A 27,986-nucleotide genomic window follows, 5' to 3' on the forward strand; every position below is an offset into this window, starting at 1 on the left:
GTGATGTGTCGTCAACGTTGTCACAACTTGTTTATAAAGTCTTTAGTTTGTTTACTGGGATGTTCTTTATTCAACAGCAAACTGTATCAATGTTCAAATAACATCAGTATTCGCTAAATGTTTTGTCATCTCATTCAATTGAACGCAGGCTGTGAAGATTGTGTATTTGATGTGAGAGGTGCCACTGTTCTTTATTTTTGTTGGCCAAACTGTTGTACTGATAGGAAGCATTGGAGAAGAACAAAGCTTGTTTATTGAACTTTATATTCATTAGCCAAACTGTTTTGTGTTTTATTTTGATATCAAAAAGTAAACATTAGGTTGTTTTTTTTTACATTACTTGTATTGTTTTCATGTCACAAAGGTATTACTTCAAAAACTATTCATGTGACATAGCACGTTGTTAATCAGTAATCATGATTTCAGTATTGATAACAATAATCTTAATTATTACTTTGGCCATAATTGGCAGGACTAGATCTCATACATGAACACTATTTCTATCTATATGGACAAAAAGTGCAGTTCGTCTTATGGCCATCAGGTGCCATCTTTCAGCATTGTCATCCATCCATCCATCCATTTTCTACCGCTTATTCCTTTTGGGGTCGCGGTGGGACACTGGAGCCTATCTCAGCTACAATAGGGCATATATATATTTATATTAGTGGTGTAACGGTACGTGTATTTGTATTGAACCGTTTCGGTATGGGGGGTTCGGTTCGGTTCGGAGGTGTACCGAACGAGTTTCCACACAAACATATAAAGTAGCCGCCTAAGCTAAAGTCTTAACAAGCGGCTCCGCTTCCTTCTGACTGTCTCTGTCAGTACTCAACACAGCACCCAGCATTGTCCCACCCACACAACCATCTGATTGGTTACACACAGAGCGGTAACAGCCGATCAGCAGTGCGTATTCAGAGCGGTAACAGCCAATCAGCAGTGCGTATTCAGAGCGCATGTAGTCAGTGCTTAGCGTTTAGCAGGTAAGCATCAGGCAGCGGACTCTCTCCAAATTATAATAAACACCTCCCAGTCAACTACTAGTAACATCACTATGAGCCCGTTGACGTTCTAGAAACATAAGCTGCAGCTCAGCTCGCTCGCAGTCTTGGCTTGAGGTGAAGGCTAATTCGCTTTTATCGTAACGTTAGCTCATTTTGCGGTGTGTGTGTGTGTGTGTGTGCGTGTGTTACAGACATCAAAGCCCTGTCTGTCTGTTATTTCACTTTACCTTTTTCTGTGTTGAAGCAGCAAAAAAGGACATTATGTAAAATGAAGAGTTTCTGTCTCTGATAGTTGATATAATAATGTAAGTGCATCATTAAGCCGACATGAACTCCATGGTGTTCAGGGAAGAATAGTCTCTTTTATGGCTATTGTACTATTTTTTCAGCTATAGTTACATTAATCATTAGTAATGGAACAGCTTAGTTTTGAATGGCAGGGTCCCTGCTATCACATGTTGATAAAAAATATAACATTTACATTTACATTATTATGCATTTTCGGCCGGTGCGACTTATACTCCGAAAAATACGGTATATGAGAATGTTGAAAGATGGCACATATATATATATATATATATATATATATATATATATATATATATATATACATACATACATACATACATACATACATACACACACACGCATACATATATATATATATATATATATATATATATATATATATATATATATATATATATATATTTTGTACATGTATGCATGCATCAATGCTTAAGAGCCCCTGCCTCGAAAAAATATTATGTTTGCCTTGGTGCCCTAAAATATGAGCCCTTCTTTAAGGCAACACTTGCCTTGACCTTAAAAAGTTAAAATCCGAGGCCTTGTTGTCTGTGTTTTTACCATGTTCCTCTTCCTATTGGGATTGTTGCTGTTTTTTAGTGCATTGTGGTTCTCAGCAGCAGTAGGAAATGGTTCCTGGATGGACTCCGCTCTTTGGTGGGCAACTATTGGCTTTGGCTCCAGCTTCCTGTAAACATTGCCACAATTTAACAAAGAAGCATTTTTACAATCCACCAACAACGGTAACAAACGTGACACCTTTATAAACTACAGTGGAACACGTTTGCGTCTGTGCCACTTATGTCGACAACTCGTCTCATCAAGAGAGAATTACCTGTGCCTAATTAGACGGTGGGAGGTTGTGTCATTGAAAAGGTTACTGAGGTAAAGCTTCTTGGTGTCAATGTTGACAATATGTTAAATTGGAACGGTCCAATTAATCAAATTTTACTGAAAATTGGCAGTAATTAAGCATTGTAAAAAATATATACAGTACCTAATAGGGTCATGAAAACTTTAGTAGGATAATTAGTTGTGTCACACTTAAATTATAGTTCTGTTATTTGGTCAAATACCACTGTAATGAACCTAAGGAAACTGCAGGTTGCTCAAAACAAAGCTGCTTCTGTCATCCTAAATTGCCCAATTAGGGACAGGTGTTATACAAATTAATACCCAGCTTGGTAACTGTTAAAGGTAGGATCAATTATTCTGTTATTCATTTTGTCAGAAAATGTATTTTAACAAAAAAGCCAATAATACCTTACCACAAAAGTATTTTTTCAGAAATATTCATCAATAATTCATACTTCAGTCAACAGAAAGTCGATTTTTAATACATCCTTGTCGAACTGACTAACTAAGAAGTCTGATTATGCAAAACAAACTTTTCTTACCTGTTGGTACCTGTTTATGTGTACTTGGGATCCCATTATTCCCCAAAATGTGCATTCAAACCCAGGTGAAGAAATTCATAAAATAATTTTGCCTTCTTTCAAACTTGCTCCAAATTTAGCAATTTGGAATTTGAGACTTCAGTGACGTATTTTGCCTCGGTTACGTCAGCGGATATCTCCATGGTAGAGGTTTACCCGAAGAGCTTTGTGCAATAACGCAGTTATTATTCAGTTGTAATCTAAGGTTGTAGTCAGTAAGTTCCTTCATCTTGTTGTGGGGCAGACTGTTGTGTATAGTAGTTTATAGTTCTACCTTACTTACACATTTCAGTAGACTATCTGGAAGCCCTAAAAATTTCAACATGGCTGACGGGGTGAAGACGCAGTCAAAGTGGGCTTGGCCTGGAGGAGGGCTTTGGCACGTAAAAAAGATTACCTACAAGTGTCGGTAAAACAAAATGCAACATTTTGACTAAAAAAACACCATTATATGTTATGTAAAATTGTAAACCACAAGAAAGCGTAAATGTAGAAAAAATATCATATGACATCTTTAATGCATAAGACGTTGCAGTAAAAAACAATGGTGGCTTGGAGTTCACTTCCTCAATTTATGATCATGAGAATGAACGTTTTGTAAAAGATTCAGATTTGATATAATTATACAAGAATACTAATTATTTTCTGTAATTTTTGGTTTCCAACTGGATTGCGTGCAAATATTTTGCACTTTTTTGTAAACGAATACATTTTTCTGGCTTTTCTCTGATCATATACTAGCATAACAAAAGTAAATAAGTGGTGTTATTTGTCATGGAAGAATGTGTGTATTCCCCTTTGCCTTAATGTTGTACATGTATCAAAGCATTTACACCCAAGGAAGAATAGCGCCTACTAATGCAGCAGCTAAAGGGTGGCTTAATAAACAAACAAACAAACAAGTAAGTCCCAGTCCACTAAAAGTGCCTGCTTGAAACGACGTCAAACTAACTGGCAGCCTGGGGGCCAAATCCGACCCAGGAATGACACCACACCGGCCCCCGAGTTCAGTTCAAAACTTGTAAGAATCCTTTTTACACCATTAGAGTGCTTCTGTTGTATATAGGAACTTGGACCACTGTAAACACATTGTCAGATCTCTGTGTTGACATTTTAACTGAGGCGTTCCTCAAAGCACCCTTTTGAGTATTCTCCTTTTTGGCAGTTACAATTTTTTTTTCGTAATTTGATTAATGTAACTTGTTTACTTCAGATGCAGTCACAAATCATTTGTTCAACTTCTTTAGTGATACTAGTGGTGTTCTTCAAGGTTCCATTTTAGGTCATCTCTTTTTCATCGTTTGGGCTATTCAACAGGTAGACGGAGAGTTCAGTTAAAAAAAAACAACGAGTGAGATACTTATTTTTGCAGCGTATTATCAAAAATAGCGTAGCGATCCTGTAATTCTACTATTGTAGAGGACGCTGGTTCTTCGTAATATATAAGACTAATAGTGAAAGGAGAAGTCTGTCTCCCCCGTCCTTATCTTTCTGGAAATGTGGTCCCCAAAACAATTAAGTTGAATATGCCTGCCATACATGGTAGAAATATTTTGTTGACATAAAATGCTTAACTGAGGTTAAGTGGTTAGCATCTGTTCTCACTACAACAATTACAGCTTGTAGTGCTTTTCAACATGCACTGCGTATGCTATTGCTTTTATATTTTCCTTCTGTTTCAACCTCTAGACTGTATTAACCAATGTTTTTCATGTTTCTCGGCTGTATGTTGAGTTGAAATGTTTACAAAATTCTAAACACATACAATGTGCTCTCCCTGTGATGTGCAAAGGTTTATATCAGTAGATTTAAAAGGTAAGTAAGGGTTGAATGGTGTTTAGCATCCTTTCCATCCCTGGTGGTCGGGCCTTAGCAGAGCTCATCCTTCACTTAGTGTCACCAAGCATTGATCTAGTCACTAATTAAGTCCCTCGTCTCATGTGTGAAGATCACCCTGTCTTCTTGTGCTTCAACAAACAACGCAGGGATGAGTGCAATCAGTTCATAATAAAGAACAAAAAGATGACCGGCATAAGGTACAAAAATTGTATAAATAAACGTATGATTCCAAAATGTCAGTCAAGCATTGTGCAGTGTTTGTTCAATCAATAATTTAGCCATGTGTGCACACACCCGAAAGACCTGTACTCCTCCCTAGTGGTGTGAGTGCTGGTGACCTCTGGTCCTCTCGGCCTGTCCTCTACTAGGTTCTCCCATACAGCTAATTACACTCCCTGGAGTTTACAGCAGTCAGCCTGCACATTTGCTCAGCCACTGGGTGGTCAGAGCACTTTGACAGCCTCCCTTCACTCCTTTCTGACAACAGGATACACTCATTAGCGGGGGCCAGGGAGGCCCTTATAGCATAGCACCCTCCTCCTCCAGGAACTGGGGGGGACGGGGGGAGGGGGCTTCTGAGGTCCTGCTGATCAATGCTAGGGCGGTCTGAGAGTAAACTATCGGTACTATTATTTTGGGCTGAAGCAAAAAGCAGCAATAAATGATTGCACTGCAATTGGATGTAACAAAATAAAAAATGTTTGTACATACCTAATAGTGGAGCACAGACTTTGGTACCAATCATTAAGATCTTCCTGGTTGCTTGACATAAGCAGGAGTTTGGCTCTGGAGAAAGTCAGCTGGAAATCAAAGACAACATTGAAGTTAGGGCCCTGATTTCTAATGGTGGTACGAGTACCACTAATGGTACACAGGAAAACTAGAAATAAAACAAAGGGAAAAATATTTGAGATTTATATAAATGAAATATGTACGAAATTATCATACATATTTGCAGTATTCACCAAAGATTCACTGTGAATGAAATAAAGTTAAACTTTTTTAAATAATATTGTTTATCTCTTTAACTCATACGTTACAAGTCAGTTATTAGCTAAAACGAAGGTGCTTACAAAGCGAAACATTCTTGATATAGTACAACCGTATTTTCCGCACTATAAGGCGCACCTAAAAACCTCCAATTTTCTCAAAAGCTGACAGTGCGCCTTACAATCCGGTGCGCCTTATATATGGACCAATATTGAGCCACAACAGGTCTCGCAGCTACGGGATGCATAACTTAACCCCAGCCTCTACTGTAGCGTCTATTCTATGCGCCTTATAATGCGGTGTGCCTTATATATGAACAAAGTTTTAAAATAGGCTATTTATTGAAGGTGCGCCTTATAATCCGGTGCGCCTTATAGTGCGGAAAATACGGTACTTAACTTTGACAACCACTGCAGTATAACATGAAAAAGTATATTGGATACATATTTTGGATTGGAGAACTGGCAACATTCCTAAATATTATGCTATATAAAGAGCTATATTGCATACAGAGCAGGAGCAATTCAGGGGACAAAGGCTGACTTTTTTTTTCATTTCAGTAAATTTTGGCTTTATTTTTGGCCAACATTTTTGTTGTGTTACTCCATTCTATTTTTTTTTTCGAGGGTTTTTAATGTCAAATGAATAATTTTCTATGTCCAATTCTTTTACAGGTGTACGACACACTGACAATTATTTAACAAAACTCCAAAGCCAAACAGGACATAAAAGTCCTTCATTTTTCAAAGAGCATAACAACAATTTGGATTTATACTTTTTTTTTTTTTTAACTATATTTAAATCTCTCAATCAACTTCAGTCCTAAACACAAAAAGTAATGCTTTTTAGTTGTCAATTAGTATACAATTGCATTACATTAGTTATTTCACTCATTTAAACCTCTGACATTATCTTATCAAAAGTCTGTCAAAAGGGTAAAAAAACAAAAACAAAACATTGCATATTTGATATTTTTGTTTCGATCTGAAGTTAAAAAAAATCCAACACGTTTTTACGCCTATCAAAAACATAAGCACTTTTATGTCCTGTTTGGCTTTGAAGATCATTACAAATGAATGTCCCCAGAGGGTTAATTGAACATGTCTTTGTGCATTTAATGCCTTGTTATTGCTTTCTACCATACTGTGTTTGTGAATTGTAAATGTGGATGAGCGGTACAGCTGGCTACAATGCAAGTGTTTGTCTGTGTCTCTCACTCATCCACTCACACACTCAGTCTCTCACTTACTCACAACTCACACACACTCAGGCACACCCCAAATATAACTGCACAGGAGTGATCACACTATAGTTGACGACACTGCATGCACATACTGTCCATTCTGCATTACGTCAAAAGCTTTTTCCTCACAGGCCAAACAATAGTGAAGTCACAAATTTGACCAAAACAATCTTTTGAAGTGACAAAACGCCCAACTAAACTCGTGAGATTTAGGGGAAGTTCAGGTAGTGGAATTGACAGCTAACGATAGCTGCTATCATTAGCCACAGCTAGAATGGTGGGCTGCTGTACATCACTTATTTACTTGTTTTTTACTTCATTTTACATTAGTGTGACTGCCAATAATTTGAAAAATAGAGACACTTTTGATCAAGGGTGTCCAAGCTTTTCAATCAGGGGTGTCCAAACAAGAGAATAAAAAAAAAATAAAAAAAGATGTGGGGCACCGTACCTCTCTGAGCTGCTCCACCTCTATGCCCCCACCCGGTCCCTCAGGTCAGCTGATCAGCTGATCCTGGAGGTACCCAAAACAAAGCGCAAGCTCAGAGGGGACAGAGCCTTCTCTGTTGCGGGTCCCAAACTCTGGAACGATCTCCCTCTCCATGTGAGACAGGCCCCTTCTTTGGCTATTTATAAAACCCTTCTTAAAACCCATTTTTATTCACTGGCTTATAACCCAGCATGAGACTTTAAACTGTTTTTAGCTTTTAACTTTTTTAACTGTTTTTAACTTTTAAACTGTTTTTTGTCCTTTGCCTCTATTTCTTTGTGGTGTACAGCCCTTTGTTTTTCAACTGTGCTTGTTTTTAAAGGGCTTTATAAATAAAGTTGGTATGGTATGGTATGGTGTTGAGAGCACTTTGATACATTTTTTACATTAACGATGCTAAGCTTTTTGAACAAAGCATCCACATCTCAGCTTTATGTTATAGGTGACAAAGAAAATGTGTCCAAGATGTAATACCATAACTCAATAATAGTACCGGTAAATTAATTGTATTTTTTTTCAAGTGCCATGGTCCAATTAAAAACAGGCTGCGGGACAAAAATTACCACCAGGCCACACCTGCTTTGGTTGCATCTTAAAAAAAAACTAATGATTCCAGCAACTTAAACAATACTAGTTAGGTATTATACTTATCATGATTTTGGATGCATTTGTTGAACTGTATTTTGTCTGTAAAATTTCTTATTTATGTTTTATTTAATTACAATCAGTCTTTTTAAGTAATATTTTAATTAATATATTTAATTCTAATTAATTTGAATCATGCAAAATGTTCTGTGTTGCATTATTCAAATTTAATCACTGATATGAATATGGCTGTCTATCTATGTTGGTCCTGCGATGAGGCGGCGACTTGTCCAGGGTGCACCGCACCATCTGCCCGAAAGCAGCTGGGATAGGTTCCAGCCACCTTCGCGACACAAAGAGGGACAAGCGGTAGGAAATGGATGGAACATTTTTTGAGAAATTATGTCTTTTCATAACATCAGAAGCTTGACATGGGAGTGCAATAACGACAGTCAAGCAGTAGGAGGCAGGCCCTGACAGTCGATAATGCTATCCTGCCAGTTACATATAGAGTAATATCTACTTTTCTATACTAGATTATTACATTTATCAGACCATACATAAATAATGGGAACATCGTTGAACTCAGAGAAGTTGTCCAATAGGAAAGCTATTAGACCTTCAATATCTGTAATTACCTCTTACATTTACTTAGTTTGTTGATATTGATCCTTTCCGTGAGGATTTGGAAGGAACTTTACACTGAGCTTACTGTACACCTCATACAACATAATGATTGTGATTGAGTGGGAGGAGAGTGGCCTTTATTATACATTAAAATAAATTAAGGTTTCAAAAATATACTCTCATCCAAAGTATTATCTAATTAAAGAGTGGGGCTGAATGGATTGGTGAGTAATATTAGGCACCCGGCACTTAATTCATGCATAAATAGATTTTCCTTCTTTTGCCAGGCAGTCATAAGGGATTTGTCAGGAAATCTGACCCTCTTAGGTAGAAATTACTTTGTATAATAAGAACGACAGAGCGCGGCGCCTCATCACTGCACATAATTTAGCTTGATTATTTATACATCAAAGAGAATTTGTCGGGGATGTGGGAAAATATTCGAGGAGCGAGGGGATATTAGGAGGAGGAGACGTAGGGAGCAAAAAACAAGTTTGAGATAGAAAATCTCAGGGTGAGCCACAAAGAAAACAATACATTTTACTAAAAGTATTTTCCACCTAACTTTGCATATAAATTGCAGTGGCATTTACAGCTGCCAGATTTAATTTGGCTTTAATTCTTCATGGCACCGGATGAGGAGGGTCCTAGAGTGCTGACAGCCCCTTTTCTTCCTTGAGCTCAGGTAAGGGCCCAGGATCAATAATGTGTCCTTATGAGAAATTACACGTAATGCTATTGAGTATGCATCCAGGCTACGGTAGGGATAAGAGGCTAATGAAATGCCATTTGTGCCATTAGACAAGGCCAGGCAGAAAGCGGCGACAAGACTTGAGGAAGATGTATTTACTGGAGGGCCGGAAGAGATGGATCTGCCCCCTAATCTGATGCAACAATTGAGAGATTATCTCCCAGCAGACTACCGTCGCAGCATTCCTCTGCTGTAAACACACTCCAAATATTACAACTTGGAGACATTCCCACAGTATCTTTGTTATCGCTATAGCAAGCAGGGTGATACTAAAACTACCCCACTCATATCCATGAAGTTTGCGGGTCGGTGGCGTATGTGCATTGAGAGAACCTAATATACGTTAGTGCACATTGGAATGAAAATATGTGGATAGAGGGATGAATATGGTTTCATTCACACCACCCTATCCAGCAATGATGCCTCAGTGAGTGTGTGGCACACTTACTAGCTGTATTAACACTGCACTGATACTGTGTTGGTGTTTCATAATGGTATGTCTGTCTGTCTGTCCGGTCAGACACTGGATTAAAAAAGTCGCATTTGACCTGCAAATGAAATTAATAGTTAGCAAATATAATTGGTTTATTTTTTAAACAAATAGCTGCACGGAAAGGAATATGAAACATGCATCTCTATCAATGAGCCAAACAGTAAAGAGGAAAATAACATTTACCTCATTTGAAATACAAAGGTTTCCTTTTTCTTAGTTTCGATGTCACACATCGCACAAAAACGACAGATGGAAAATTCTGTTTTCATAATATTTTATATTCTTAGAAGCTGCTGTGGTAATTTGTTGTGTGTCTTGACTGCAGTGACAATACAACCTTTTTGCAGAGTACTTTGGCCTTTGTTCAGGCTGCTTAGCGATTATAATGACGTTAACAATTCTACAAGACGTCTGGTAGAAATGATCGTCTTTGTGTCTTAAATGTTATGTAGAGAAAAGCGGTCGACAATGCATGTCACTGCCAATCTAAGCAGACACTTTTTAGCAATAAGGACACAGTGGACTGGGACTTGATGAGTTGGTCGACATAGACAGTTGTTTCAAGGAGGGATGTTAATGCTGCCGATTTGGATCATCCAAGAGTAAGATCGGCCGATAACAATACCAATTACATGGAATAAGTTGCCATTTTCCAATGTATTTATGGTGAGCGCTATCGACAGTTATATTCAAACTAGTTCCGTATTCTCTTTTATTACCGTACATACAATTGTTTGTATGTAATAAAACTTTGATCATAACTTTGTTCAACTTGAAGTCAACTTGTGTCCAGTGAATTGTACCCTAAATATATAAACATTAACAACAACAAAAAAAGATTTTGCAAAAATAAAAATGTCACCCTAACCACTCTACTATTGATCATATACAGATACCACCATTGGTATCAACACTACCAATTTATGGATCAATCTACCCTCCTCTTATGTCGTGTACTAACTGTGACAATGCTGACACACCAACAGTTGTTGTATTATCCTCTCTCTATACTCTTATTATTCTGCTTGTTAATTTCCTGTAAATAACTGCTTACTTTCTGCTGTAAAGCGCTTCCATCCACACTTCTTAAACTTTACTAAACACTTATTTCTTGGTGTTGTTTAAAGCTATCTAAGCAGTTAGGTTAGCTATTAGAATGCCTGCTCTTGGCTTCATCCCGGTGTGTAACATGTTTAGCCTTGACCCCACTGATAATGGGACTTGATAAAGATATTTAAGATACTAAGGAATACAGTTTATTTGCCGTAATGGAGGTGATTATTTTTAGCTCAGGGGAGCTGTTCTACACTGTGTATGGAGATACACAATTAGCTGTCATCTTGTCAGACATGGGATTAAAAATAAATACTATGTCAGCCAGAGGGGATCAGGGTTTGTGATCGGCATTAATCGGCAAAGGCGATCAAATACTTTTTCAGGAAAATTGTCCGATACTGATTGGTGGCCGATCAATCGGCACATCCCAAGAGTCTAGGCCTTTTTTTAATGGGGAAGGGAAAAAAACGGTATCTTCTCCTATTGCTACGACGTAGCTTTTTCCCCCAGGTGCTCCAAAAACGACCTTGCTCCCACTTGTTTCTTACCAGAAGGCAACGACATGGCTACCACTACCGCGAACGAGAGCGAACAGTTACCCACAAAACAATACTATCATTGGTGGTTTGAAACTGGTTTGGGTGTGCAGTAACAGATGTGTAACAAATGACTGCATGCTGCAAAGTTTGTTTAAAGCTCGTTGCAACAAAAGGCAGAAGCACAACAATCTTACTCCAGCAGCTAAAACAGAGGCACCCAAGCAAGTGGGAGAAATTCCACTCTTTACAAAGAGAACAAGACTGCTTGGATGTGAAGACTGACTGACTGTAGAGATTTTTAAGATTGTGTATTTATATGTGGCCTGCGGTTGTGAGGTCGATTGAATGTACTTCCAAATTCTATGAAATGCCTTTGGAGACAACTTATGGTAGCAAAATTAACATTCAATTCACGTGCAACAGCTCTGGAGGACATTGCTGCAGTCAGCATGCTTATTGGACACACTACCTCAACACTTACGGCATTTGTGGCATTGTGTTGTGTGATAAAATTGCACATTTGGGGATTGCCTTTTATAGTGGCCAACCTAAGGTACACCTGTGCAATAACCACGGATCATCGCAATCATCTGATCAGCATTTTGATATGACACACCTGTATGGTGGAAGAATTATCTTGGAAAAGAAGAGACATGTTCTTTCCATTTTTGATATTAAAAAAACAACAACACATTTTTCAAAACATACAGTATGTGCCTTCGCCTTGTGTGGCCTACTTGCAAGCTCAAGTCCAGTTTGAATCGACTTGAAAAGGAATTGAAAACCGCAAGCAGCGCTATCCAAGCGAGACATAGCTTTTATGTATTACAGCAACACAAATTAGCAGCAGACCATAAAGACTCTCTTGGAGATGGAACATCAGCGGAAATTAATATTGATACCATGCAGCTTTGGCAGTAAACAGTTGCCGCATAAACGCTTTGGTTACTTGCTCAACGACGCGTGACCAGTTCCTCTGAATGTTTCATGACAGAAACTACATCATTTAGACATAATTTGTCACCCAGCAGCTGCACTGAGACCCACTAGACCAGACTAGACTGGGAGAAAACATACAAGTTCTACTTTCTGGGCAAACAAGTGAGGCAGTGGGAGTAACTGATTTTCTAATTTTGCATTAAAAGGTCGACTGAATTTCAATTTACAACATTAAACTAATGCAGGATGTATGCAAGACAAATCAAAATTAAAGTAGGGACTTAAATAACACCTCTGCTAGGTGTTCAATCATGTTCCTAAACATATGTTTGTGCACTTGCTGTAACACACTATTTCATTAAGTGTTGAACTTTTCTCAAAAATAACTTTGACTATATATTTTTGTGGCCATTTCCATATCATCTATAGAAAGAGTCACTAGACGTTTAGGGGCCAAATATACTCAGGCAGAGCGCATGCCGAACAGAATTTGCAGAAGTCCACGCAGTTTCCAAGCGGACCCCCTCAAGATCCATGCGCGCAAATCTTATACAGTACTTCATGTTTGACAGGCTTTTGTGTCACACAAAATACTGATCACTATGTATTTGTCACATTAATCCGCATGAAACGTGACACCGATTTACAAACCCCGTTTCCATATGAGTTGGGAAATTGTGTTAGATGTAAATATAAACGGAATGCAATGATTTGCAAATCATTTTCAACCCTTATTCAATTGAATATGCTACAAAGACAACATATTTGATGTTCAAACTGATAAACATTTTTTTTTGTGCAAATAATCATTAACTTTAGAATTTGATGCCAGCAACACATAAAGAAGTTGGGAAAGGTGGCAATAAATACTGATAAAGTTGAGGAATGCTCATCAAACACTTATTTGGAACATCCCACAGGTGAACAGGCAGATTGGGAACAGGTGGGTGCCATGATTGGGTATTAATGTAGATTCCATGAAATGCTCAGTCATTCACAAACAAGGATGGGGCGAGGGTCACCACTTTGTCAACAAATGCGTGAGCAAATTGTTGAACAGTTTAAGAAAAACCTTTCTAAACCAGCTATTGCAAGGAATTTAGGGAGTTCACCATTTACGGTCCATAATATCATCAAAGGGTTCAGAGAATCTGGACAAATCACTGCACAAAAGCAGCTAAGCCTGTGACCTTCGATCCCTCAGGCTGTACTGCATCAACAAGCGACATCAGTGTGTAAAGGATATCACCACATGGGCTCAGGAACACTTCAGAAACCCACTGCCAGTAACTACAGTTGGTCGCTACATCTGTAAGTGCAAGTTAAAACTCTCATATGCAAGGCGAAAACCGTTTATCGACAACACCCAGAAACGCCGTCGGCTTCGCTGGGTCTGAGCTCATCTAAGATGGACTGATACAAAGTGGAAAAGTGTTCTGTGGTCTGACGAGTCCACATTTCTAATTGTTTTTGGAAACTGTGGACGCCGTGTCCTCCGGACCAAAGAGGAAAAGAACCATCCGGATTGTTATAGGCGCAAAGTTGAAAAGCCAGCATCTGTGATGGTATGGGGGTGTATTAGTGCCCAAGACATGGGTAACTTACACATCTGTGAAGGCGCCAATAATGCTGAAAGGTACATACAGGTTTTGGAGCAACATATGTTGCCATCCAAGCAACGTTACCATGGACGCCCCTGCTTATTTCAGCAAGGCAATGCCAAGCCACATGTTACATCAACGTGGCTTCATAGTAAAAGAGTGCGGGTACGAGACTGGCCTGCCTGTAGTCCAGACCTGTCTCCCATTGAAAATGTGTGGCACATTATGAAGCCTGAAATACCACAACGGAGACCCCTGGACTGTTGAACAACTTAAGCTGTACATCAAGCAAGAATTGGAAATAATTCCAACTGAGAAGCTTAAAAAATGTGTCTTCTCAGTTCCCAAACATTTACTGAGTGTTGTTAAAAGGAAAGGCCATGTAACCCAGTGGTGAACATGCCCTTTCCCAACTACTTTGGCACATGTTGCAGCCATGAAATTCTAAGTTAATTATTATTTGCAAACAAAAAATAAAGTTTATGAGTTTGAACATCAAATATCTTGTCTTTGTAGTGCATTCAATTGAATATGGGTTGAAAAGGATTTGCAAATCATTGTATTCCGTTTATATTTACATCTAACACAATTTCCCAACTCATATGGAAACGGGGTTTGTACATTTTGCCACCACAGCATATCATAAAGTCAAAATCAGTCCAGTTTTTAAATGGAATGTTTTCCGTGAGTCACCTGTGAGACAATTTCAGACCAGTTAATGTGCCCAGTCGATAACTGGCTGCAAGACTTTGCTTGGAGCAGCCGGTAGACATTACTCTCATTTGTAGTTAGGTTTTTATTCATTCAACTATAGAAAGCTAGCTTGCTAAAGCTAACAAAAGGCTAGTGCCTTTACACCCAACATAATCAAATTTAAAAAAATACAACTTAAACGAGTCCAGTGGGGTCAGACTTGTATTTTGACGTTGAGTTGGTCAGGATTCATAAAAATGTAATTGTGAAAAAAAATAATTAAATTAATTGAATTGTAAAAACAATAATCTTCAACCACTGCCACTCCTGTTTGACTTACATTGGCGACCCATGAAATGGAAAAAGCCGAAAGTAAAACAATACGTTTCTGTTGAAAGTAAAACCTAGCTTGATACTGCCATGCTTTTATTTTGAAGAATACTTTGGACTGAACAGGAAGCCATTGTGTGCGCAATGTTTTAAGGTGTGTAAGTACAAGTTAGTTATGTTGCTGTTGTCGTTTCACACAACTTAGCAATAATAATCGAGTTAACAATAGTACTATACTACTACAACACATGTCCAGGGGCGGACCAATCTTTCACTGAAGTGTTTGTATGTTGACGTCTACTTAAGTTTTAGAAATAAGAACTACGGGGATCCAGGATTTAATGAGTTGATCCACATAGATGAGTTGTCAATGTAAGCGTGACTGGCTTAAGTAGGTTCTACTTTAATTACCGTGATGCAAGACCTACTAAAAGATATCAGAATATCCTTTCTGAATGACTAAATATGTATCATCTGCCGCAATATGAAAACTCCTCGCTCAACCATTACAGGACCACATCAGACTTCTAGCCTGCTGGGTGTCCAGTTTTCTTGTGATCGTGAATCCGATAAGCGTTACAGTAAATGGTTGAATGAATGAATGTGACACTTGACAGAAACTCACGCTGAGAAGGCCCCCTTTACTCTTGGTGTGGCCGAACACCTTTTCTACTGAGCACTCTTGTAGCGGGTAGGCATGCTGGCCTGTAAACTTGTCACTGTTGGTAGGGTCAAGGGTGCTGCATCGCTTGGCCTGCAGGAGCATGTCAGAAAACAGGAAAAACATCTTGGGTTTGACATCTGCGCCTTTGGAAGGAACCACCTTCAGCCAGCCTTCACGGATGTACCACCTCCCTGCAGAAGACAGACAAAAGAGCACATATTAAGACATTTTAATTAATGACTAGAGCAGTGGTTCTCAAACTTTTTTCACCAAATACCACCTTAGAATACACTTGGTTCTCTACGTACAACAACAATAACCAACATTAAACTATAGTAGCAAAGTAGGCCTAGGTATTCATTATAAACAAGACAACGGTTTTATCTAAACTGTATATTTATTTTTTTGGCCAATGTAACATTACACGCAATTCACAAACATCAATGATACTCCAATAGCAGTACATATTTACAGACTTCTTTGGCGTACCACTAGATGGAGCCCGTACAACAGTTTGAGAATCACTGCTCTTTAGCAAATGTGATTATTTTGGACACAGTTTTAGCTCCTGTCCCACTGTGCCAAATAATGTGTACAAGCTCCATACCACCTGCAGGATTTATATTTTACATGCAATGTTTTATTGATTGGGCTTATATATATTCTGTATATATGCATATACAGTCGTGGTCAAAAGTTTACATACACTTGTAAAGAACATTATGTCATGGCTGTCTTGAGTTCCCAATAATTTCGACAAGTCGTATTTTTTTGTGATAGATTGTTTGGAGCACATACTTGTTTGTCACAAAAAACATTCATGAAGTTTGGTTCTTTTATGAATTTATTATGGATCATCTGTAAATGTGACCAAATCTGCTGGGTCAAAAGTATACATACAGCAATGTTAATATTTGGTTACATGTCCTTTGGCAAGTTTCAGTGTAATAAGGCGCTTTTGGTAGCCATCCACAAGCTTCTGGTTTAATTTTGGGTCTACAGAAAAAGTGACCAAATCTGCTGTGTCAAAAGTATTCATACAGCAACATACTGTACATGATCAATTTTGGTGATGTAGAAAAGTTACAATCAAATCAAATGGCATGACCTCTTAACTTCATGTGAGTGATTATGATTGACGACACCTGTTGACTTATCTGAGCCCATAGGGCTCAGGTGATGCAGTCATTAGACTCGGTTACACACACGTGACAATGGGAAAGTCAAAGGAACGCAGCACAGATCTGAAAAAACTAATCATTGACTTGAACAAGTCAGGAAAGTCACTTGGAGCCATTTCAAAGCAGTTTAATGCCCCAAGAGCAACTGTGCAGATACTTGTTCGTAAGTATAAAGTGCATGGCAGTTTTGTCACTGCCACGATCCGGAAGAAAACGCAAGCTATCACCTGCTCCTGAGAGAAAATTGGTCAGGATGATCAAGAGTCAACCAAGAACCACCAAAAAGCAGGTCTGCAATGAATTGGAAGTTGCTGCAACACAGGTGTCAGTGTCCACAATCAAACGTGTTTTGCATCGCCATGGACTGAGAGGCTACAATGCAAGAGGGAAGCCCTTGCACCAGAAGCAACACCTTAAGGCTCGTCTAAAGTTTGCTGCTGATCACATGGACAACGATAAGACCTTCTGGAGGAAAGTTCTGTGGTCAGATGAAACAAAAATTGAGCTGTTTGGCCACAATACCCCAGCAATATGTTTGGAGGAGAAAAGGTGAGGCCTTTAATCACAGGAACACCATGCTATAACGTCAAGCATGGTGGTGGTAGTATTATGCTCTGGGCCTGTTTTGCTGCCAATGGAACTGGTGCTTTACAGATAGTAAATGTGACAATGGAAAATGAGGATTACCTCCAAATTCTTCAGGACAACCTAAAATCATCAGCCCGGAGGTTGGGTCTTGGGTGGAGTTGGGTGTTCCAACAGGACAATGACCCCAAACACACATCAAAAGTGGTAAAGGAATGGCTAAATCAGGATAGAATTAGGGTTTTAGAATGGCCTTCATAAAGTCCTGACTTAAACCCCATTGAGAACATGTGGACAATGCTGAAGAAACAAGTCCATGTCAGAAATCCAACAAATTTAGCTGAACTTCAGCAATTTTGTCAAGAGGAGTGGTCAAAAATTCAACCAGAAACTTGTGGTTGGCTACCAAAAGCACCTGATTGCAGTGAAACTTACCAAGGGACTTAAAATAATATGCAAAACAGCATATGCATTAAATACTCTATTCATCATTTCAAATTATGACATTTGAAAACTTTACAAAGGATTACTGAAAGCACTAATTGAACTTGACTGAGGCAAAATTAGACTGCATTAAAACTAAATGTTATAATTTGAATACATGGTACCTGGTTATAGTGATGTGCAATGTAACTATATATAGTGTAGTATGACATAAAGATATCTATAATACGATACAATTCCCTAATGTTTAAATGGTAATATTATTGTCTGGGCTTCAACTGCAGCAACACTGCTCGTTTGGTGTATCATTTTTAAATCACTTTGAGAACTTTACGACAAGAGCTGGCGGGTGTATAGATGTAAACAGCATAGCAGGAATTACTAGCAGAGACGGAAAGCAAAATGGAAGCTAAACCCACAAAACCCAAAGAGGAATTGATTTCAAAAAGAGGGACGAGGAACTTCTTTGTTGGGCTTTAGTTTGGATTAAAAAAGCCAGACACCGACCGAACAAAGCTAATCTTTTTACTAACGACTTGAACATGTCTATACTTTTCTATCACTTGAAGACGCGCGGCAGGGTTTCGCCGTCATTTAATTGATTGTCCCGGCCCAAAGGGATAAGTGGTACAAAATGAATGGATGGATGGGCCCGCCAAGGCAAAATAAAAGCGGCCATACCTTAAAAATGTTGTTTTTTTACATGGAAACAAATTAAAGTAATATGTATTGTAGCCTTCAGAAGAAGTAACACAAATTCCGTCAGTCTTCTTAATCTGTTATTGCTCAATTCCAACACACATTCCCTAACTTGCCCACACTTCTGTCTCCGTGCTAATTCTGACACACAACACTTCCTCATTCTTCGCTTAGACAAGGCAAGGCAAGGCAATTTTATTTATAGAGAATAATTCGTACACAAGGCAATTCGAAGTGGTTTACAAAAAATTAAAAGGAAATATAATTAAAATCTGAAAATATAGTCATCATAAATACAATCTACTAAATAAAATCACTCAAATGCTGTAGATAAAATATTTTCAGTTGTCATATGCACAATTAAATAAAAGTTTTTTCAGGCTGTATTTGAACATTGCCAACGTTGAGGCCTGTCTCACATCTTCAGGAAGACTACCGGTATTCCAGATTTTAGGAGCGTAAAACTGAAACGCAGTTTTACCATGTTTGGTCCTGACTCTGGGCACCAGCAGGAGACACTCCCTGAGGTTCCCTGAGGTCGAGATGGTTCATATGGTTCTAACATGTCAGAGATGAACTTTGGCACAAGACCACAAAAAGACTTGTACACAAAGAGCGCTGTTTTAAAGTCTATTCTCTTAACAACAGGAAGCCAGTGCAGTGACCTAAGCAATGGACTAATATGATTGTATTTCCTGGTTCTAGTAAGGATTCGAGCAGCAACATTCTGGATGTACTGCAGCTGTTTTACAGCTTGTTTAGAGAGCCTAGTGAGAAGGCCATTACAGTAGTCCAACCTGCTGGAGACAAAGGCATGGTTTGGTCTTTTTAAGTCTGATTTAGACATTATTCCTCTGACTTTGGCAATGTTTTTTAGGAAATAAAAAGCTGCTGATGTTATTGACTTAATGTGGCCGTTAAAGTTCAAATCCAAGTTCATTATTACCCTTAGATTTTTAACCCGATGATTAGGTTTCAGTGAAAGGGTCTCAAGGTGACTAATAATAGTTTATATTTGCTTCTGTGGGCCAAAGACAATGACCTCAGTTGTGTCTGAGTTTAGCTGAAGAAAATTGTTTTGCAGCCACACACTGATCTGTTCAATGCAGTGACAAAGTGAATCAATAGGCCGACGTTCACCTGCCGTCAGTGACACGTAGATCTGAGTGTCATCTGCATAGTTGTGGTAGGACACATTGAAGCTTCAAATTAGCTGACATAGTGGCAGCATGTACAAGTTGAACAACAATGGGTCCCAAAATCGACCCTTGAGAAACTCTACAGGTCGTAGCCATTTGGTCAGACACACTTGCCAATTCCAACAAATGATGTCCTGTGATCGAGATAGGACTTGAATCAGTTAAGAACAGAACCAGATATTCCCACCCAGTTTTCTAACCTCTGGATTAAGATAGTATGGTCAGCTGTGTCAAAAGCAGCGATCAGGTCTAGCAGAAGCAAGACTGAGACTTTTCCTGCATCTGTGTTCAGGTGGATATCATTAGTCACCTTGATAGGCTCTGTTCCAATGCTGTGATGAAGCCTAATTAAAAAGTACCAAACACATTGTTAAACAGTAGAAAGCCAGTGAGCTGTTGGTATACTACCTTTTGTAGGACTTTGCCCCAAAACGGCAGGTTTGATATGGGCCGATAGTTTTTCAGTACTGTGGTACAGAGGTGGGTAGAGTAGCCAGAAATTGTTCTCAAGTAAGAGTACTGTTACTTTAGAGATTTATTACTCAAGTAAAAATAAGTAGTCACCCAAATATTTACTTGAGTAAGAGTAAAAAGTATGTTGTGAAAAAACTACTCAAGTATTGAGGAACTGATGAGTAACCTGTACGTTTAATGATGACGGCAACAAATAATGCACAAAAACATAAAAATAGCAATGAGCAAATTCAAAGCCAGGAATATCTCTTAAGCAACTAAAACAATAATATACATTAAATAATAATACATTAACATAAAAAAAATTAAGGCAAATTGAGCCACAATAACTTAACAGCACCATAGGCTCAGTAGGCAGAGATTACAAAGGAAAATAACAAGTTAGCCTTTATGCAAACCATAAACTGATAGGTGTGGGCTGCACCTGGGAACACACTGTGCACTTTTGATTGGTGTTTGTATGCATGCGTGCGTGTGTGTGTGTCTCTGTCTGTCTATGAGGCTGCAGTGCGTTAATAAATGTCCCCACACGATGTACATTTGACAGTGATTCATAGCAGGGAAGCTAACATCAGCCTACGGTGACAGACAAAATATCTACTAACGTTACTTACCGCGATGTGCTTCCTCAAATTTGACGTTGAGTTCATGTAAGCTTTAGCTTGTTGTTTGCCGCTGAAACTTTATGTGCAGTTGATGTGACCGCCTGGCTCTGTTTGATTGGTGAAACGGAGTCAAACGTCACCAGTGACTGCATTTGATTGGTGAAACGGAGTCAAACGTCACCAGTGACTGTATTTGATTGGTGAAACGCAGGAATGCGATAGATCCTACTTTGAAGGTCTGTCTGACAAACCAAAACAAACAAAGTGTGCAATAACAAATCGATAAAAATCAGTAGCGAGTAGCGAGCTGAATGTAGATAAATGGAGCCGAGTAAAAGTAGTGTTTCTTCTCTATAAATATACTCAAGTAAAAGTAAAAGTATGTTGCATTAAAACTACTCTTAGAAATACAATTTATCCCAAAAGTTACTTAAGTAGATTTAACGGAGTAAATGTAGCGCGTTACTACCCACCTCTGCTGTGGTATCAAGACTACTTTTCTTTAGGAGGGCCTTAATGACAGCACTTTTTTTTTTTAATTTTGCCTATTGTTCACAATCAATATGAGAGATGTGATGATGGATGTTCTTTTTTTTTTTGCATTCTAAATATTAAAAAAATGGGATCAAATGTTCACTTACAATCAGAGGTGGGTAGTAACGCGCTACATTTACTCCGTTACATCTACTTGAGTAGTAGATTTTTGTAAAAAGCTTTTATAATTGTAAAGGACAATGTTTTATCAACTGATTGCAATCATGTAAATTTGTTTTAACTATTAAATGAACCAAAAATATGACTTATTTTATCTTTGTGAAAATATTGGACACAGTGTGTTGTCAAGCTTATGAGATGTGATGCAAGTATAAGCCACTGTGACACTATTATTCTTTTTTTTTAATTTTTATAAATGTCTAATGATAATGTCAATGAAGGATTTTTAATCACTGCTATGTTGAAATTGTAACTAATATTGATACTGTTGTTGATAATATTCATTTTTGTTTCACTACTTTTGGTTTGTTCTGTGTCGTGTTAGTGTCTCCTCTCAATTGCTCTGTTTATTGCAGTTCTGAGTGTTGCTGGGTCGGGTTTGGTTTTGGAATTGGATTGCATTGTTATGGTACTGCTATGTATTGTTTTGTTGGATTGATTAATTAAAAAAATAATAAAATAAAATAAGAAAATAGATTTTTTAAAAATGAGAATCGATTCTGAATCGCAGGACGTGAGAATCGCGATTCAAATTCGAATCGATTTTTCCCCACACTCCTAATATATGTAATGTTTAAAAGGCACAATTATAATAACATTTAATATTTACCTATTTTGATCATTTTAAGCATATGTGGCGCATTAATTTCAAAAATGCATCACGTTTGCGTTTTTTTTCTTCATCACTGATTATTGTTTACTTCAGACTTCATAAGAGCCAACAAACATATTAAAACGTCACTTCCTGTACAACGTCTGCTGTCATTAGGATGCCTACGACGACAAGCGTCCTTTTGTGTCGTCCTTTTCAGTTTTGGTCCTAAATGGCTGTCAATGTGTACCAATTTGTCGGAATACCTCCTCACACGTTTCATGTCTATGTGAGAGACATGATTTATGATCTAGAACAGTGGTTCTTAACCTTGTTGGAGGTACCGAACCCCACCAGTTTCATATGCGCATTCACCGAATCCTTCTTTAGTTAAAAATAAAATGTTTTTTTTTTCAAATTTAAGACAAAGTTATGTTTTTGGTAACACTTTAGTATGGGGAACATATTCTAAGTAACAAAGACTTAATTTAGAGTTTTTTGGACACTAAGGGATCATATTCTAAGTAACAAAGACTTAATTTAGAGTTATTTGGTTAGGGTTCGGGTTATACCAAGGCCATGCCGAATAAGGCATTAATAAGTACTTAATAATGACTAGTTAAGAGCCAATATGTTACTAATTTGCATGTTAATAAGCAACTAATTAATGTTGAATATGTTCCCCATACTACAGTGTTACCATGTTTTTTTTACTGGTGCACAAAATGAACCGTGCATGAACATCACCTTGTTCAAATTACAAAACCAACACAGTGCATACACTCACAACAAATTACACACCTGCAAATCAGTGTGACTTCTGCTGTTGCCATATCCGTAATACGCCGATAGGGAGAAGTTTTTATTTACACGATGAGTCGGGTGTGTTTTGACCTCCACCGAACCCGACTCACCGAACCCCTAGGGTTTGATCGAACCCAGGTTAAGAACGACTGATCTAGAATAAACTTACAGGGAGCAAGGAAGCGAGAAAGCAGCAGACCACTCAATAACGACACACGGAAGTGATCACGGCACCACTATAAATAGTTTGTCTGCGTTACCGCTTATACTAACAATATGACTAATACTTGGTTACTATTCAAATCACAAAATGTAAATGGAGTATTGTTGGCAGTTTTTGAATGGTTATTTATTGTATTTTATGGGCGAAATAGTGAAGCTCCCATTGGCTCTGCTGTAAGCGGCACTTTATTTACTTTACAAGTTAGAATGCATAAAAATTTAAATAAAAATACAATTATATATATATATATATATATATATATATATATATATATAATTGTAATATATTGTAATATATATCCGTGTCTTTCATAATGATTGTGAACGATTGGCAAAATTCCAAAAAAAGTGCAGATTCCCTTTAAGGCTTTTGGAAATGTTCCAGTCTGAAGTGAGATATTAAGTAGATGAGCGAATTGTGGTAACAAACTATTTAGCACAGACTTTAGAAATCTAGTGGGTAACTCATCAAGGACTCAGACAGTAGATAATTTCTTCAACTGGTTTGTCAGTGACAGTATTGAAATATGCCATGGTATGTTCATGAATATAGGAACAATGAACATCAATAATACACTAACAAACTGTAACACTAGAGCAGGTTGTTACAGTATAAATGAATATTAATAGCCTATTATTTGCACACTATTGTTGGATTTTATATGACGTAACATCCGTTTCTCTTCTTGGCGGCTTAAATCACATGATGGTCAACCAGCTTGAGCATAGCATTAAAACAAGTGAGAGTGAGTGTAGCGTTTGAGCAGAAAATGGCTTACTGCTATTCTGTTCTTAGGGTGTTCCAGTCGTAGAGAGATAGGAAATAGCTTTCATAAAGTCCCGAAAGAAGTGGTTAATAAAGGTTATCAAGTCAGGGAAAAAAACAGTGCGTCGAAGGAAATTACTTTTAAAAATATCACTTCCATCATCTTGTGGCATACTAATCGGACCATGCTTGTGCAGCGATCACTTTGTAAAATGTTTGAACATTTGATTTGTATGAGAAACTTTCTGTGATGCAATCGAGTATATTCTCTACTACAGTATATAAGTAGTGTTTGAAAGCAAAACTAAACATAAAAAAGAACAAGAGATCACATTAGTTTGTGTTCTTTTATGGTTGCTATGCCTAACTATAACTACTAAGAACTGGTTTTACAAATAAACTAACGTAATATAAAGTCTGAGTTATAAATATTGTAATTTTGGTCTAATCCAACCTTTTTTCGTTGTCAATTTTCATACCAGAAACTAAAAGCTTTGTTGTTATGCAGGAAAGACATGTGCTTTATTCGACACAGATTGCCACATTATAGCATCCTTGGTGCTATTTATTAGCATCAAGAAAATATATTTCTATTAATAAACTATACTAATACATTTCTAATAGGTTCAACAGCATACGGAATCTTGATATCGCTGTCAAAGATTCAAGCTGAACAACAGGGACATATACAGCTAAATAATGAGACAAAATATGAACTTCACACCATAAAAACAACTGCAGACATACTGTAAATTGCCGATAAGACTAATATTTGTAGCAGGAAATCAACTGCAAACAAATGTATCCTTTTTATCATTGGCGTCTCGATCCCAGCAGCACGGCACTCGTTCTTTCAATCAAATACAATACTTAAAGCTGCACAAATAAATCCAACATTTTCTTTCACCGATTAATGCTTAATTTGTGGAACCCTCAGATGTAAAGACATGATGTGCTTTTCTTCTCTAAATATGTGTGAACGTCAAATGAAGTGAGGTAGTGGCGAGCAATAACGTCTTGGTGATGATGAATGTGGTTTAAATCGTTCAAAAAATATTTTTTTAAGGAAGGTATAAATCCACTCCATCTCATTTTAAATATTTATTTTCTGATCGCTTATATATTTGCTTCTAAATCTTTCAAAATATGCCCAACTCTGTACTAATGCAGGTAAATAAACATTAGCCTAAGGTGACTCTAGACACTCGCCTGAAACTTGAAGTGCCTCTACGACCTGTGATTGCAACCCAGCAATTAACTATAGTGATGCACAGAAAATTTGGCCACCGAAAAAAAGACTTTGATTTGAAAAAAGCACTGCCAAAACCGGATGTGGACGTACTTTTGATATATTCGCGATGTACCCATGGACAGCGACGTACAAGACGTGCAAATATTAAGAGGACGGTGGCAACTTATGAGGAGAGAAAATGGAGCAACAGCGCAGAGCAAGTGAAACATCAGTGAGTGTTTTGAAACATTAGAGGGTCTCTGCTGCTCTTGCTATTCCTTGTGTACGTGGAGCAAAAGAAGAGTCTCTAAACACGAGTGCAATCTACAATAAAACCAAAAAAAGATGCTAGATTAGTTGCCTGTCGTTTTTAATAAAGAAAAAGTGAAGGAAGGAACTTGAAACATTCTTAACAATGCACATTGTCACTACCAACAAACAGCATAGAACAATATAATATAAGAAAAAATATGTTATTACCAACTGATAACACAGATTAAAAAAAATAAAAAAGTATAATTTTGTTTTTGCCTATTTTAGGAAAATATATGATTCATATCAGAATATGCAAATTGCAGTATAAATAAAATGATAATCTACCCGTATAATTTTAGGAAAAATACTATATCATAAAATACTGAATATTGTTATCGAGATCAATACCTCCTCACTTTACACTGGCGCATTTGGGCGAGTTGGCCTCTCAGTAAAAAATCACTGAATACATAGGTTAGCAGTTTGAGTAACAACAAAATTACACAGAATCTCAATAAAAGACAAAAAAAATGGGATTCAAGCAGTACCTGATAATAGCAAGTAGCGGCTATTATTCTACTTTGTGAGGAGCTTGTTAAGGGAGAGACCAAAAAACTGAAAAGTGGCAATTAGTGTCATCTCTTTTGCATAAAATAGCTGCGCTCGGACAACAACACTAATTAGACTACTGTAGGTCATGCTAACATAAAAAATGTCCAATGGAGGCCGTTTGAAGAGCGCAAAAAAGATGAGAGAAAATCTAAGACAGGCACAGCATGAATGCATGGCTCTAAGTGCTCATCTTTTCACCGTGATTGGCAAGGCCATGACGAGACTAATAAGCAATAGTCTGACATTTGGAAAGATAAGATGAAAATTCAACATGTGTCCAGGGTATTTTTTTGTAATTATCCCAGTTGAGCAACTTGTGATTGCACCTAACCTGGATGGCCTGAGTCTTGCCTGTAGGGCTCACCGAGGACATTTCCAGCTATAGACAGGCCTGTCGAGATTAAGTGCACAGGGTCAAATTGCTTTTAAAATGCCATGGGTGTCACATAAAAACAGTCAGGAGAATTGACTCTCATTTGCTGAATCCGTAGTTTGAAATTGCCATATCATTTTCATAGTACGATGATTCGGTGGCATAGTTAATTAGCAAAAAACAGGACGGAAACAACCTAAAAAGTTATATATATAGTACAGGGCGGTATAGCTCGGTTGGTAGAGCGGCCGTGCCAGCAACTTGAGGGTTGCAGGTTTGATCCCCGCTTCCGCCATCCTAGTCACTGCTGTTGTGTCCTTGGGCAAGACACTTTACCCACCTGCTCCTAGTGCCACCCACACTGGTTTAAATGTAACTTAGATATTGGGTTTCACTATGTAAAGCGCTTTGAGTCACTAGAGAAAAGCGCTATATAAATATAATTCACTTCACTATTGTGCAGTCTTACAGCCAATGGTATGATTAAGGAATGTCAGTGTGGCATGCTACAAGGTACACTTTCATGCACGCACGCACGCACACAGTTCTGCAATTTTTTTAAGTTAAAGTTAAAGTACCAATGATTGTCACACACACACTAGGTGTGGCGAAATTATTCTCTGCATTTGACCCATCACCCTTGATCACCCCCTGGGAGGTGAGGGGAGCAGTGGGCAGCAGCGGTGGCCGTGCCCCGGAATAATTTTTGGTGATTTAACCCCCAATTCCAACCCTTGATGCTGAGTGCCAAGCAGGGAGGTAATGGGTCCCATTTTTATAGTCTTTTATACTCTTGGTATGACTCGGCCGGGGTTTGAACTCACAGCCTACCAATCTCAAGGCGGGGACACTAACCACTAGGCCACTGAGTACGGTTAGAATCTTCTGTTGTCTTATATTTTATACTCCTAACTAACAGAGCTGTTGCAGTATTTTGTTGTATGGCTTGACTACAATAAAAAGGCTTTCGTACATGTTTTTTTACAATTTGAAAATTAAATAAACTGGCTACATTTTGTTAGTTACTGTGGTAGAATGCAGGTTAATACTGCAATGTAGGGCTGCAACTAACGATTATTTTGATAAGAGAATCATTGACTAATCGACTAACGATTAGTCAACTAATGAGATAATAAAGTGTACACATATTTAATGGCTCTATTTTTTCCATCAACTTCTAAATGCAGCTTAAGTTATTATAGGCATGTGCTTACGAACAACAAAGATGACAAATTAATTCATAAATATTTATACTGTAACTGTGCTGCTCATTCAGCTGTTACAAAAATGTTAATGACTAATAAAATGTCCATTTAAAAAAAAGGAAAGGCAAAGTGCTAAACAAAACAATTAACCGTGTTTATGTATTAAAAAAACAGTTAAAATAGCATCAATGAAAATAAAAACAACAAAACACAAAATCTCAAATTTCTAAAAAATAAAATCATTTAGTGATGTTTAAAAAGCTGCACACTAATATATTGACTATTGATTAACTCTTGGCAGGTTTAGCACTCTAATGGACTCAATGTGTAGAATTCCATATTTGATTAACTCTTAAATTGTTGGTTATTTAATAGATTGTATGTTTAATCTCATGATACCTCCACATTGGTGCCTGTCAGTCTCTCTCTGTGTGTT

The 27,986-nt window shown here is 37.8% G+C and overlaps 1 protein-coding gene across 4 annotated transcripts in view; it reads right to left on the minus strand.

Moving 5' to 3' along the window:
* Nucleotides 1-27,986, minus strand: part of arhgef39 (Rho guanine nucleotide exchange factor (GEF) 39) — a 97,308-nt gene that overhangs the window by 3,893 nt on the left and 65,429 nt on the right. For 3 of the 4 annotated variants that reach the window (XM_061959027.2, XM_061959029.2, XM_061959030.2), the window contains 3 exons: nt 15,551-15,780; nt 5,300-5,388; nt 1,875-2,001 (listed from right to left, as the gene is read on the minus strand). In XM_061959027.2, coding sequence (XP_061815011.1) covers nt 1,875-2,001; nt 5,300-5,388; nt 15,551-15,780 — 446 coding nt within the window. The remainder of the gene's footprint in view (nt 1-1,874; nt 2,002-5,299; nt 5,389-15,550; nt 15,781-27,986) is intronic. The other variant, XM_061959028.2, reaches the window with a different exon arrangement.

Source organism: Nerophis lumbriciformis, linkage group LG05 (genome assembly GCF_033978685.3).
Source record: "Nerophis lumbriciformis linkage group LG05, RoL_Nlum_v2.1, whole genome shotgun sequence".
Lineage (NCBI taxonomy): Eukaryota > Metazoa > Chordata > Actinopteri > Syngnathiformes > Syngnathidae > Nerophis > Nerophis lumbriciformis.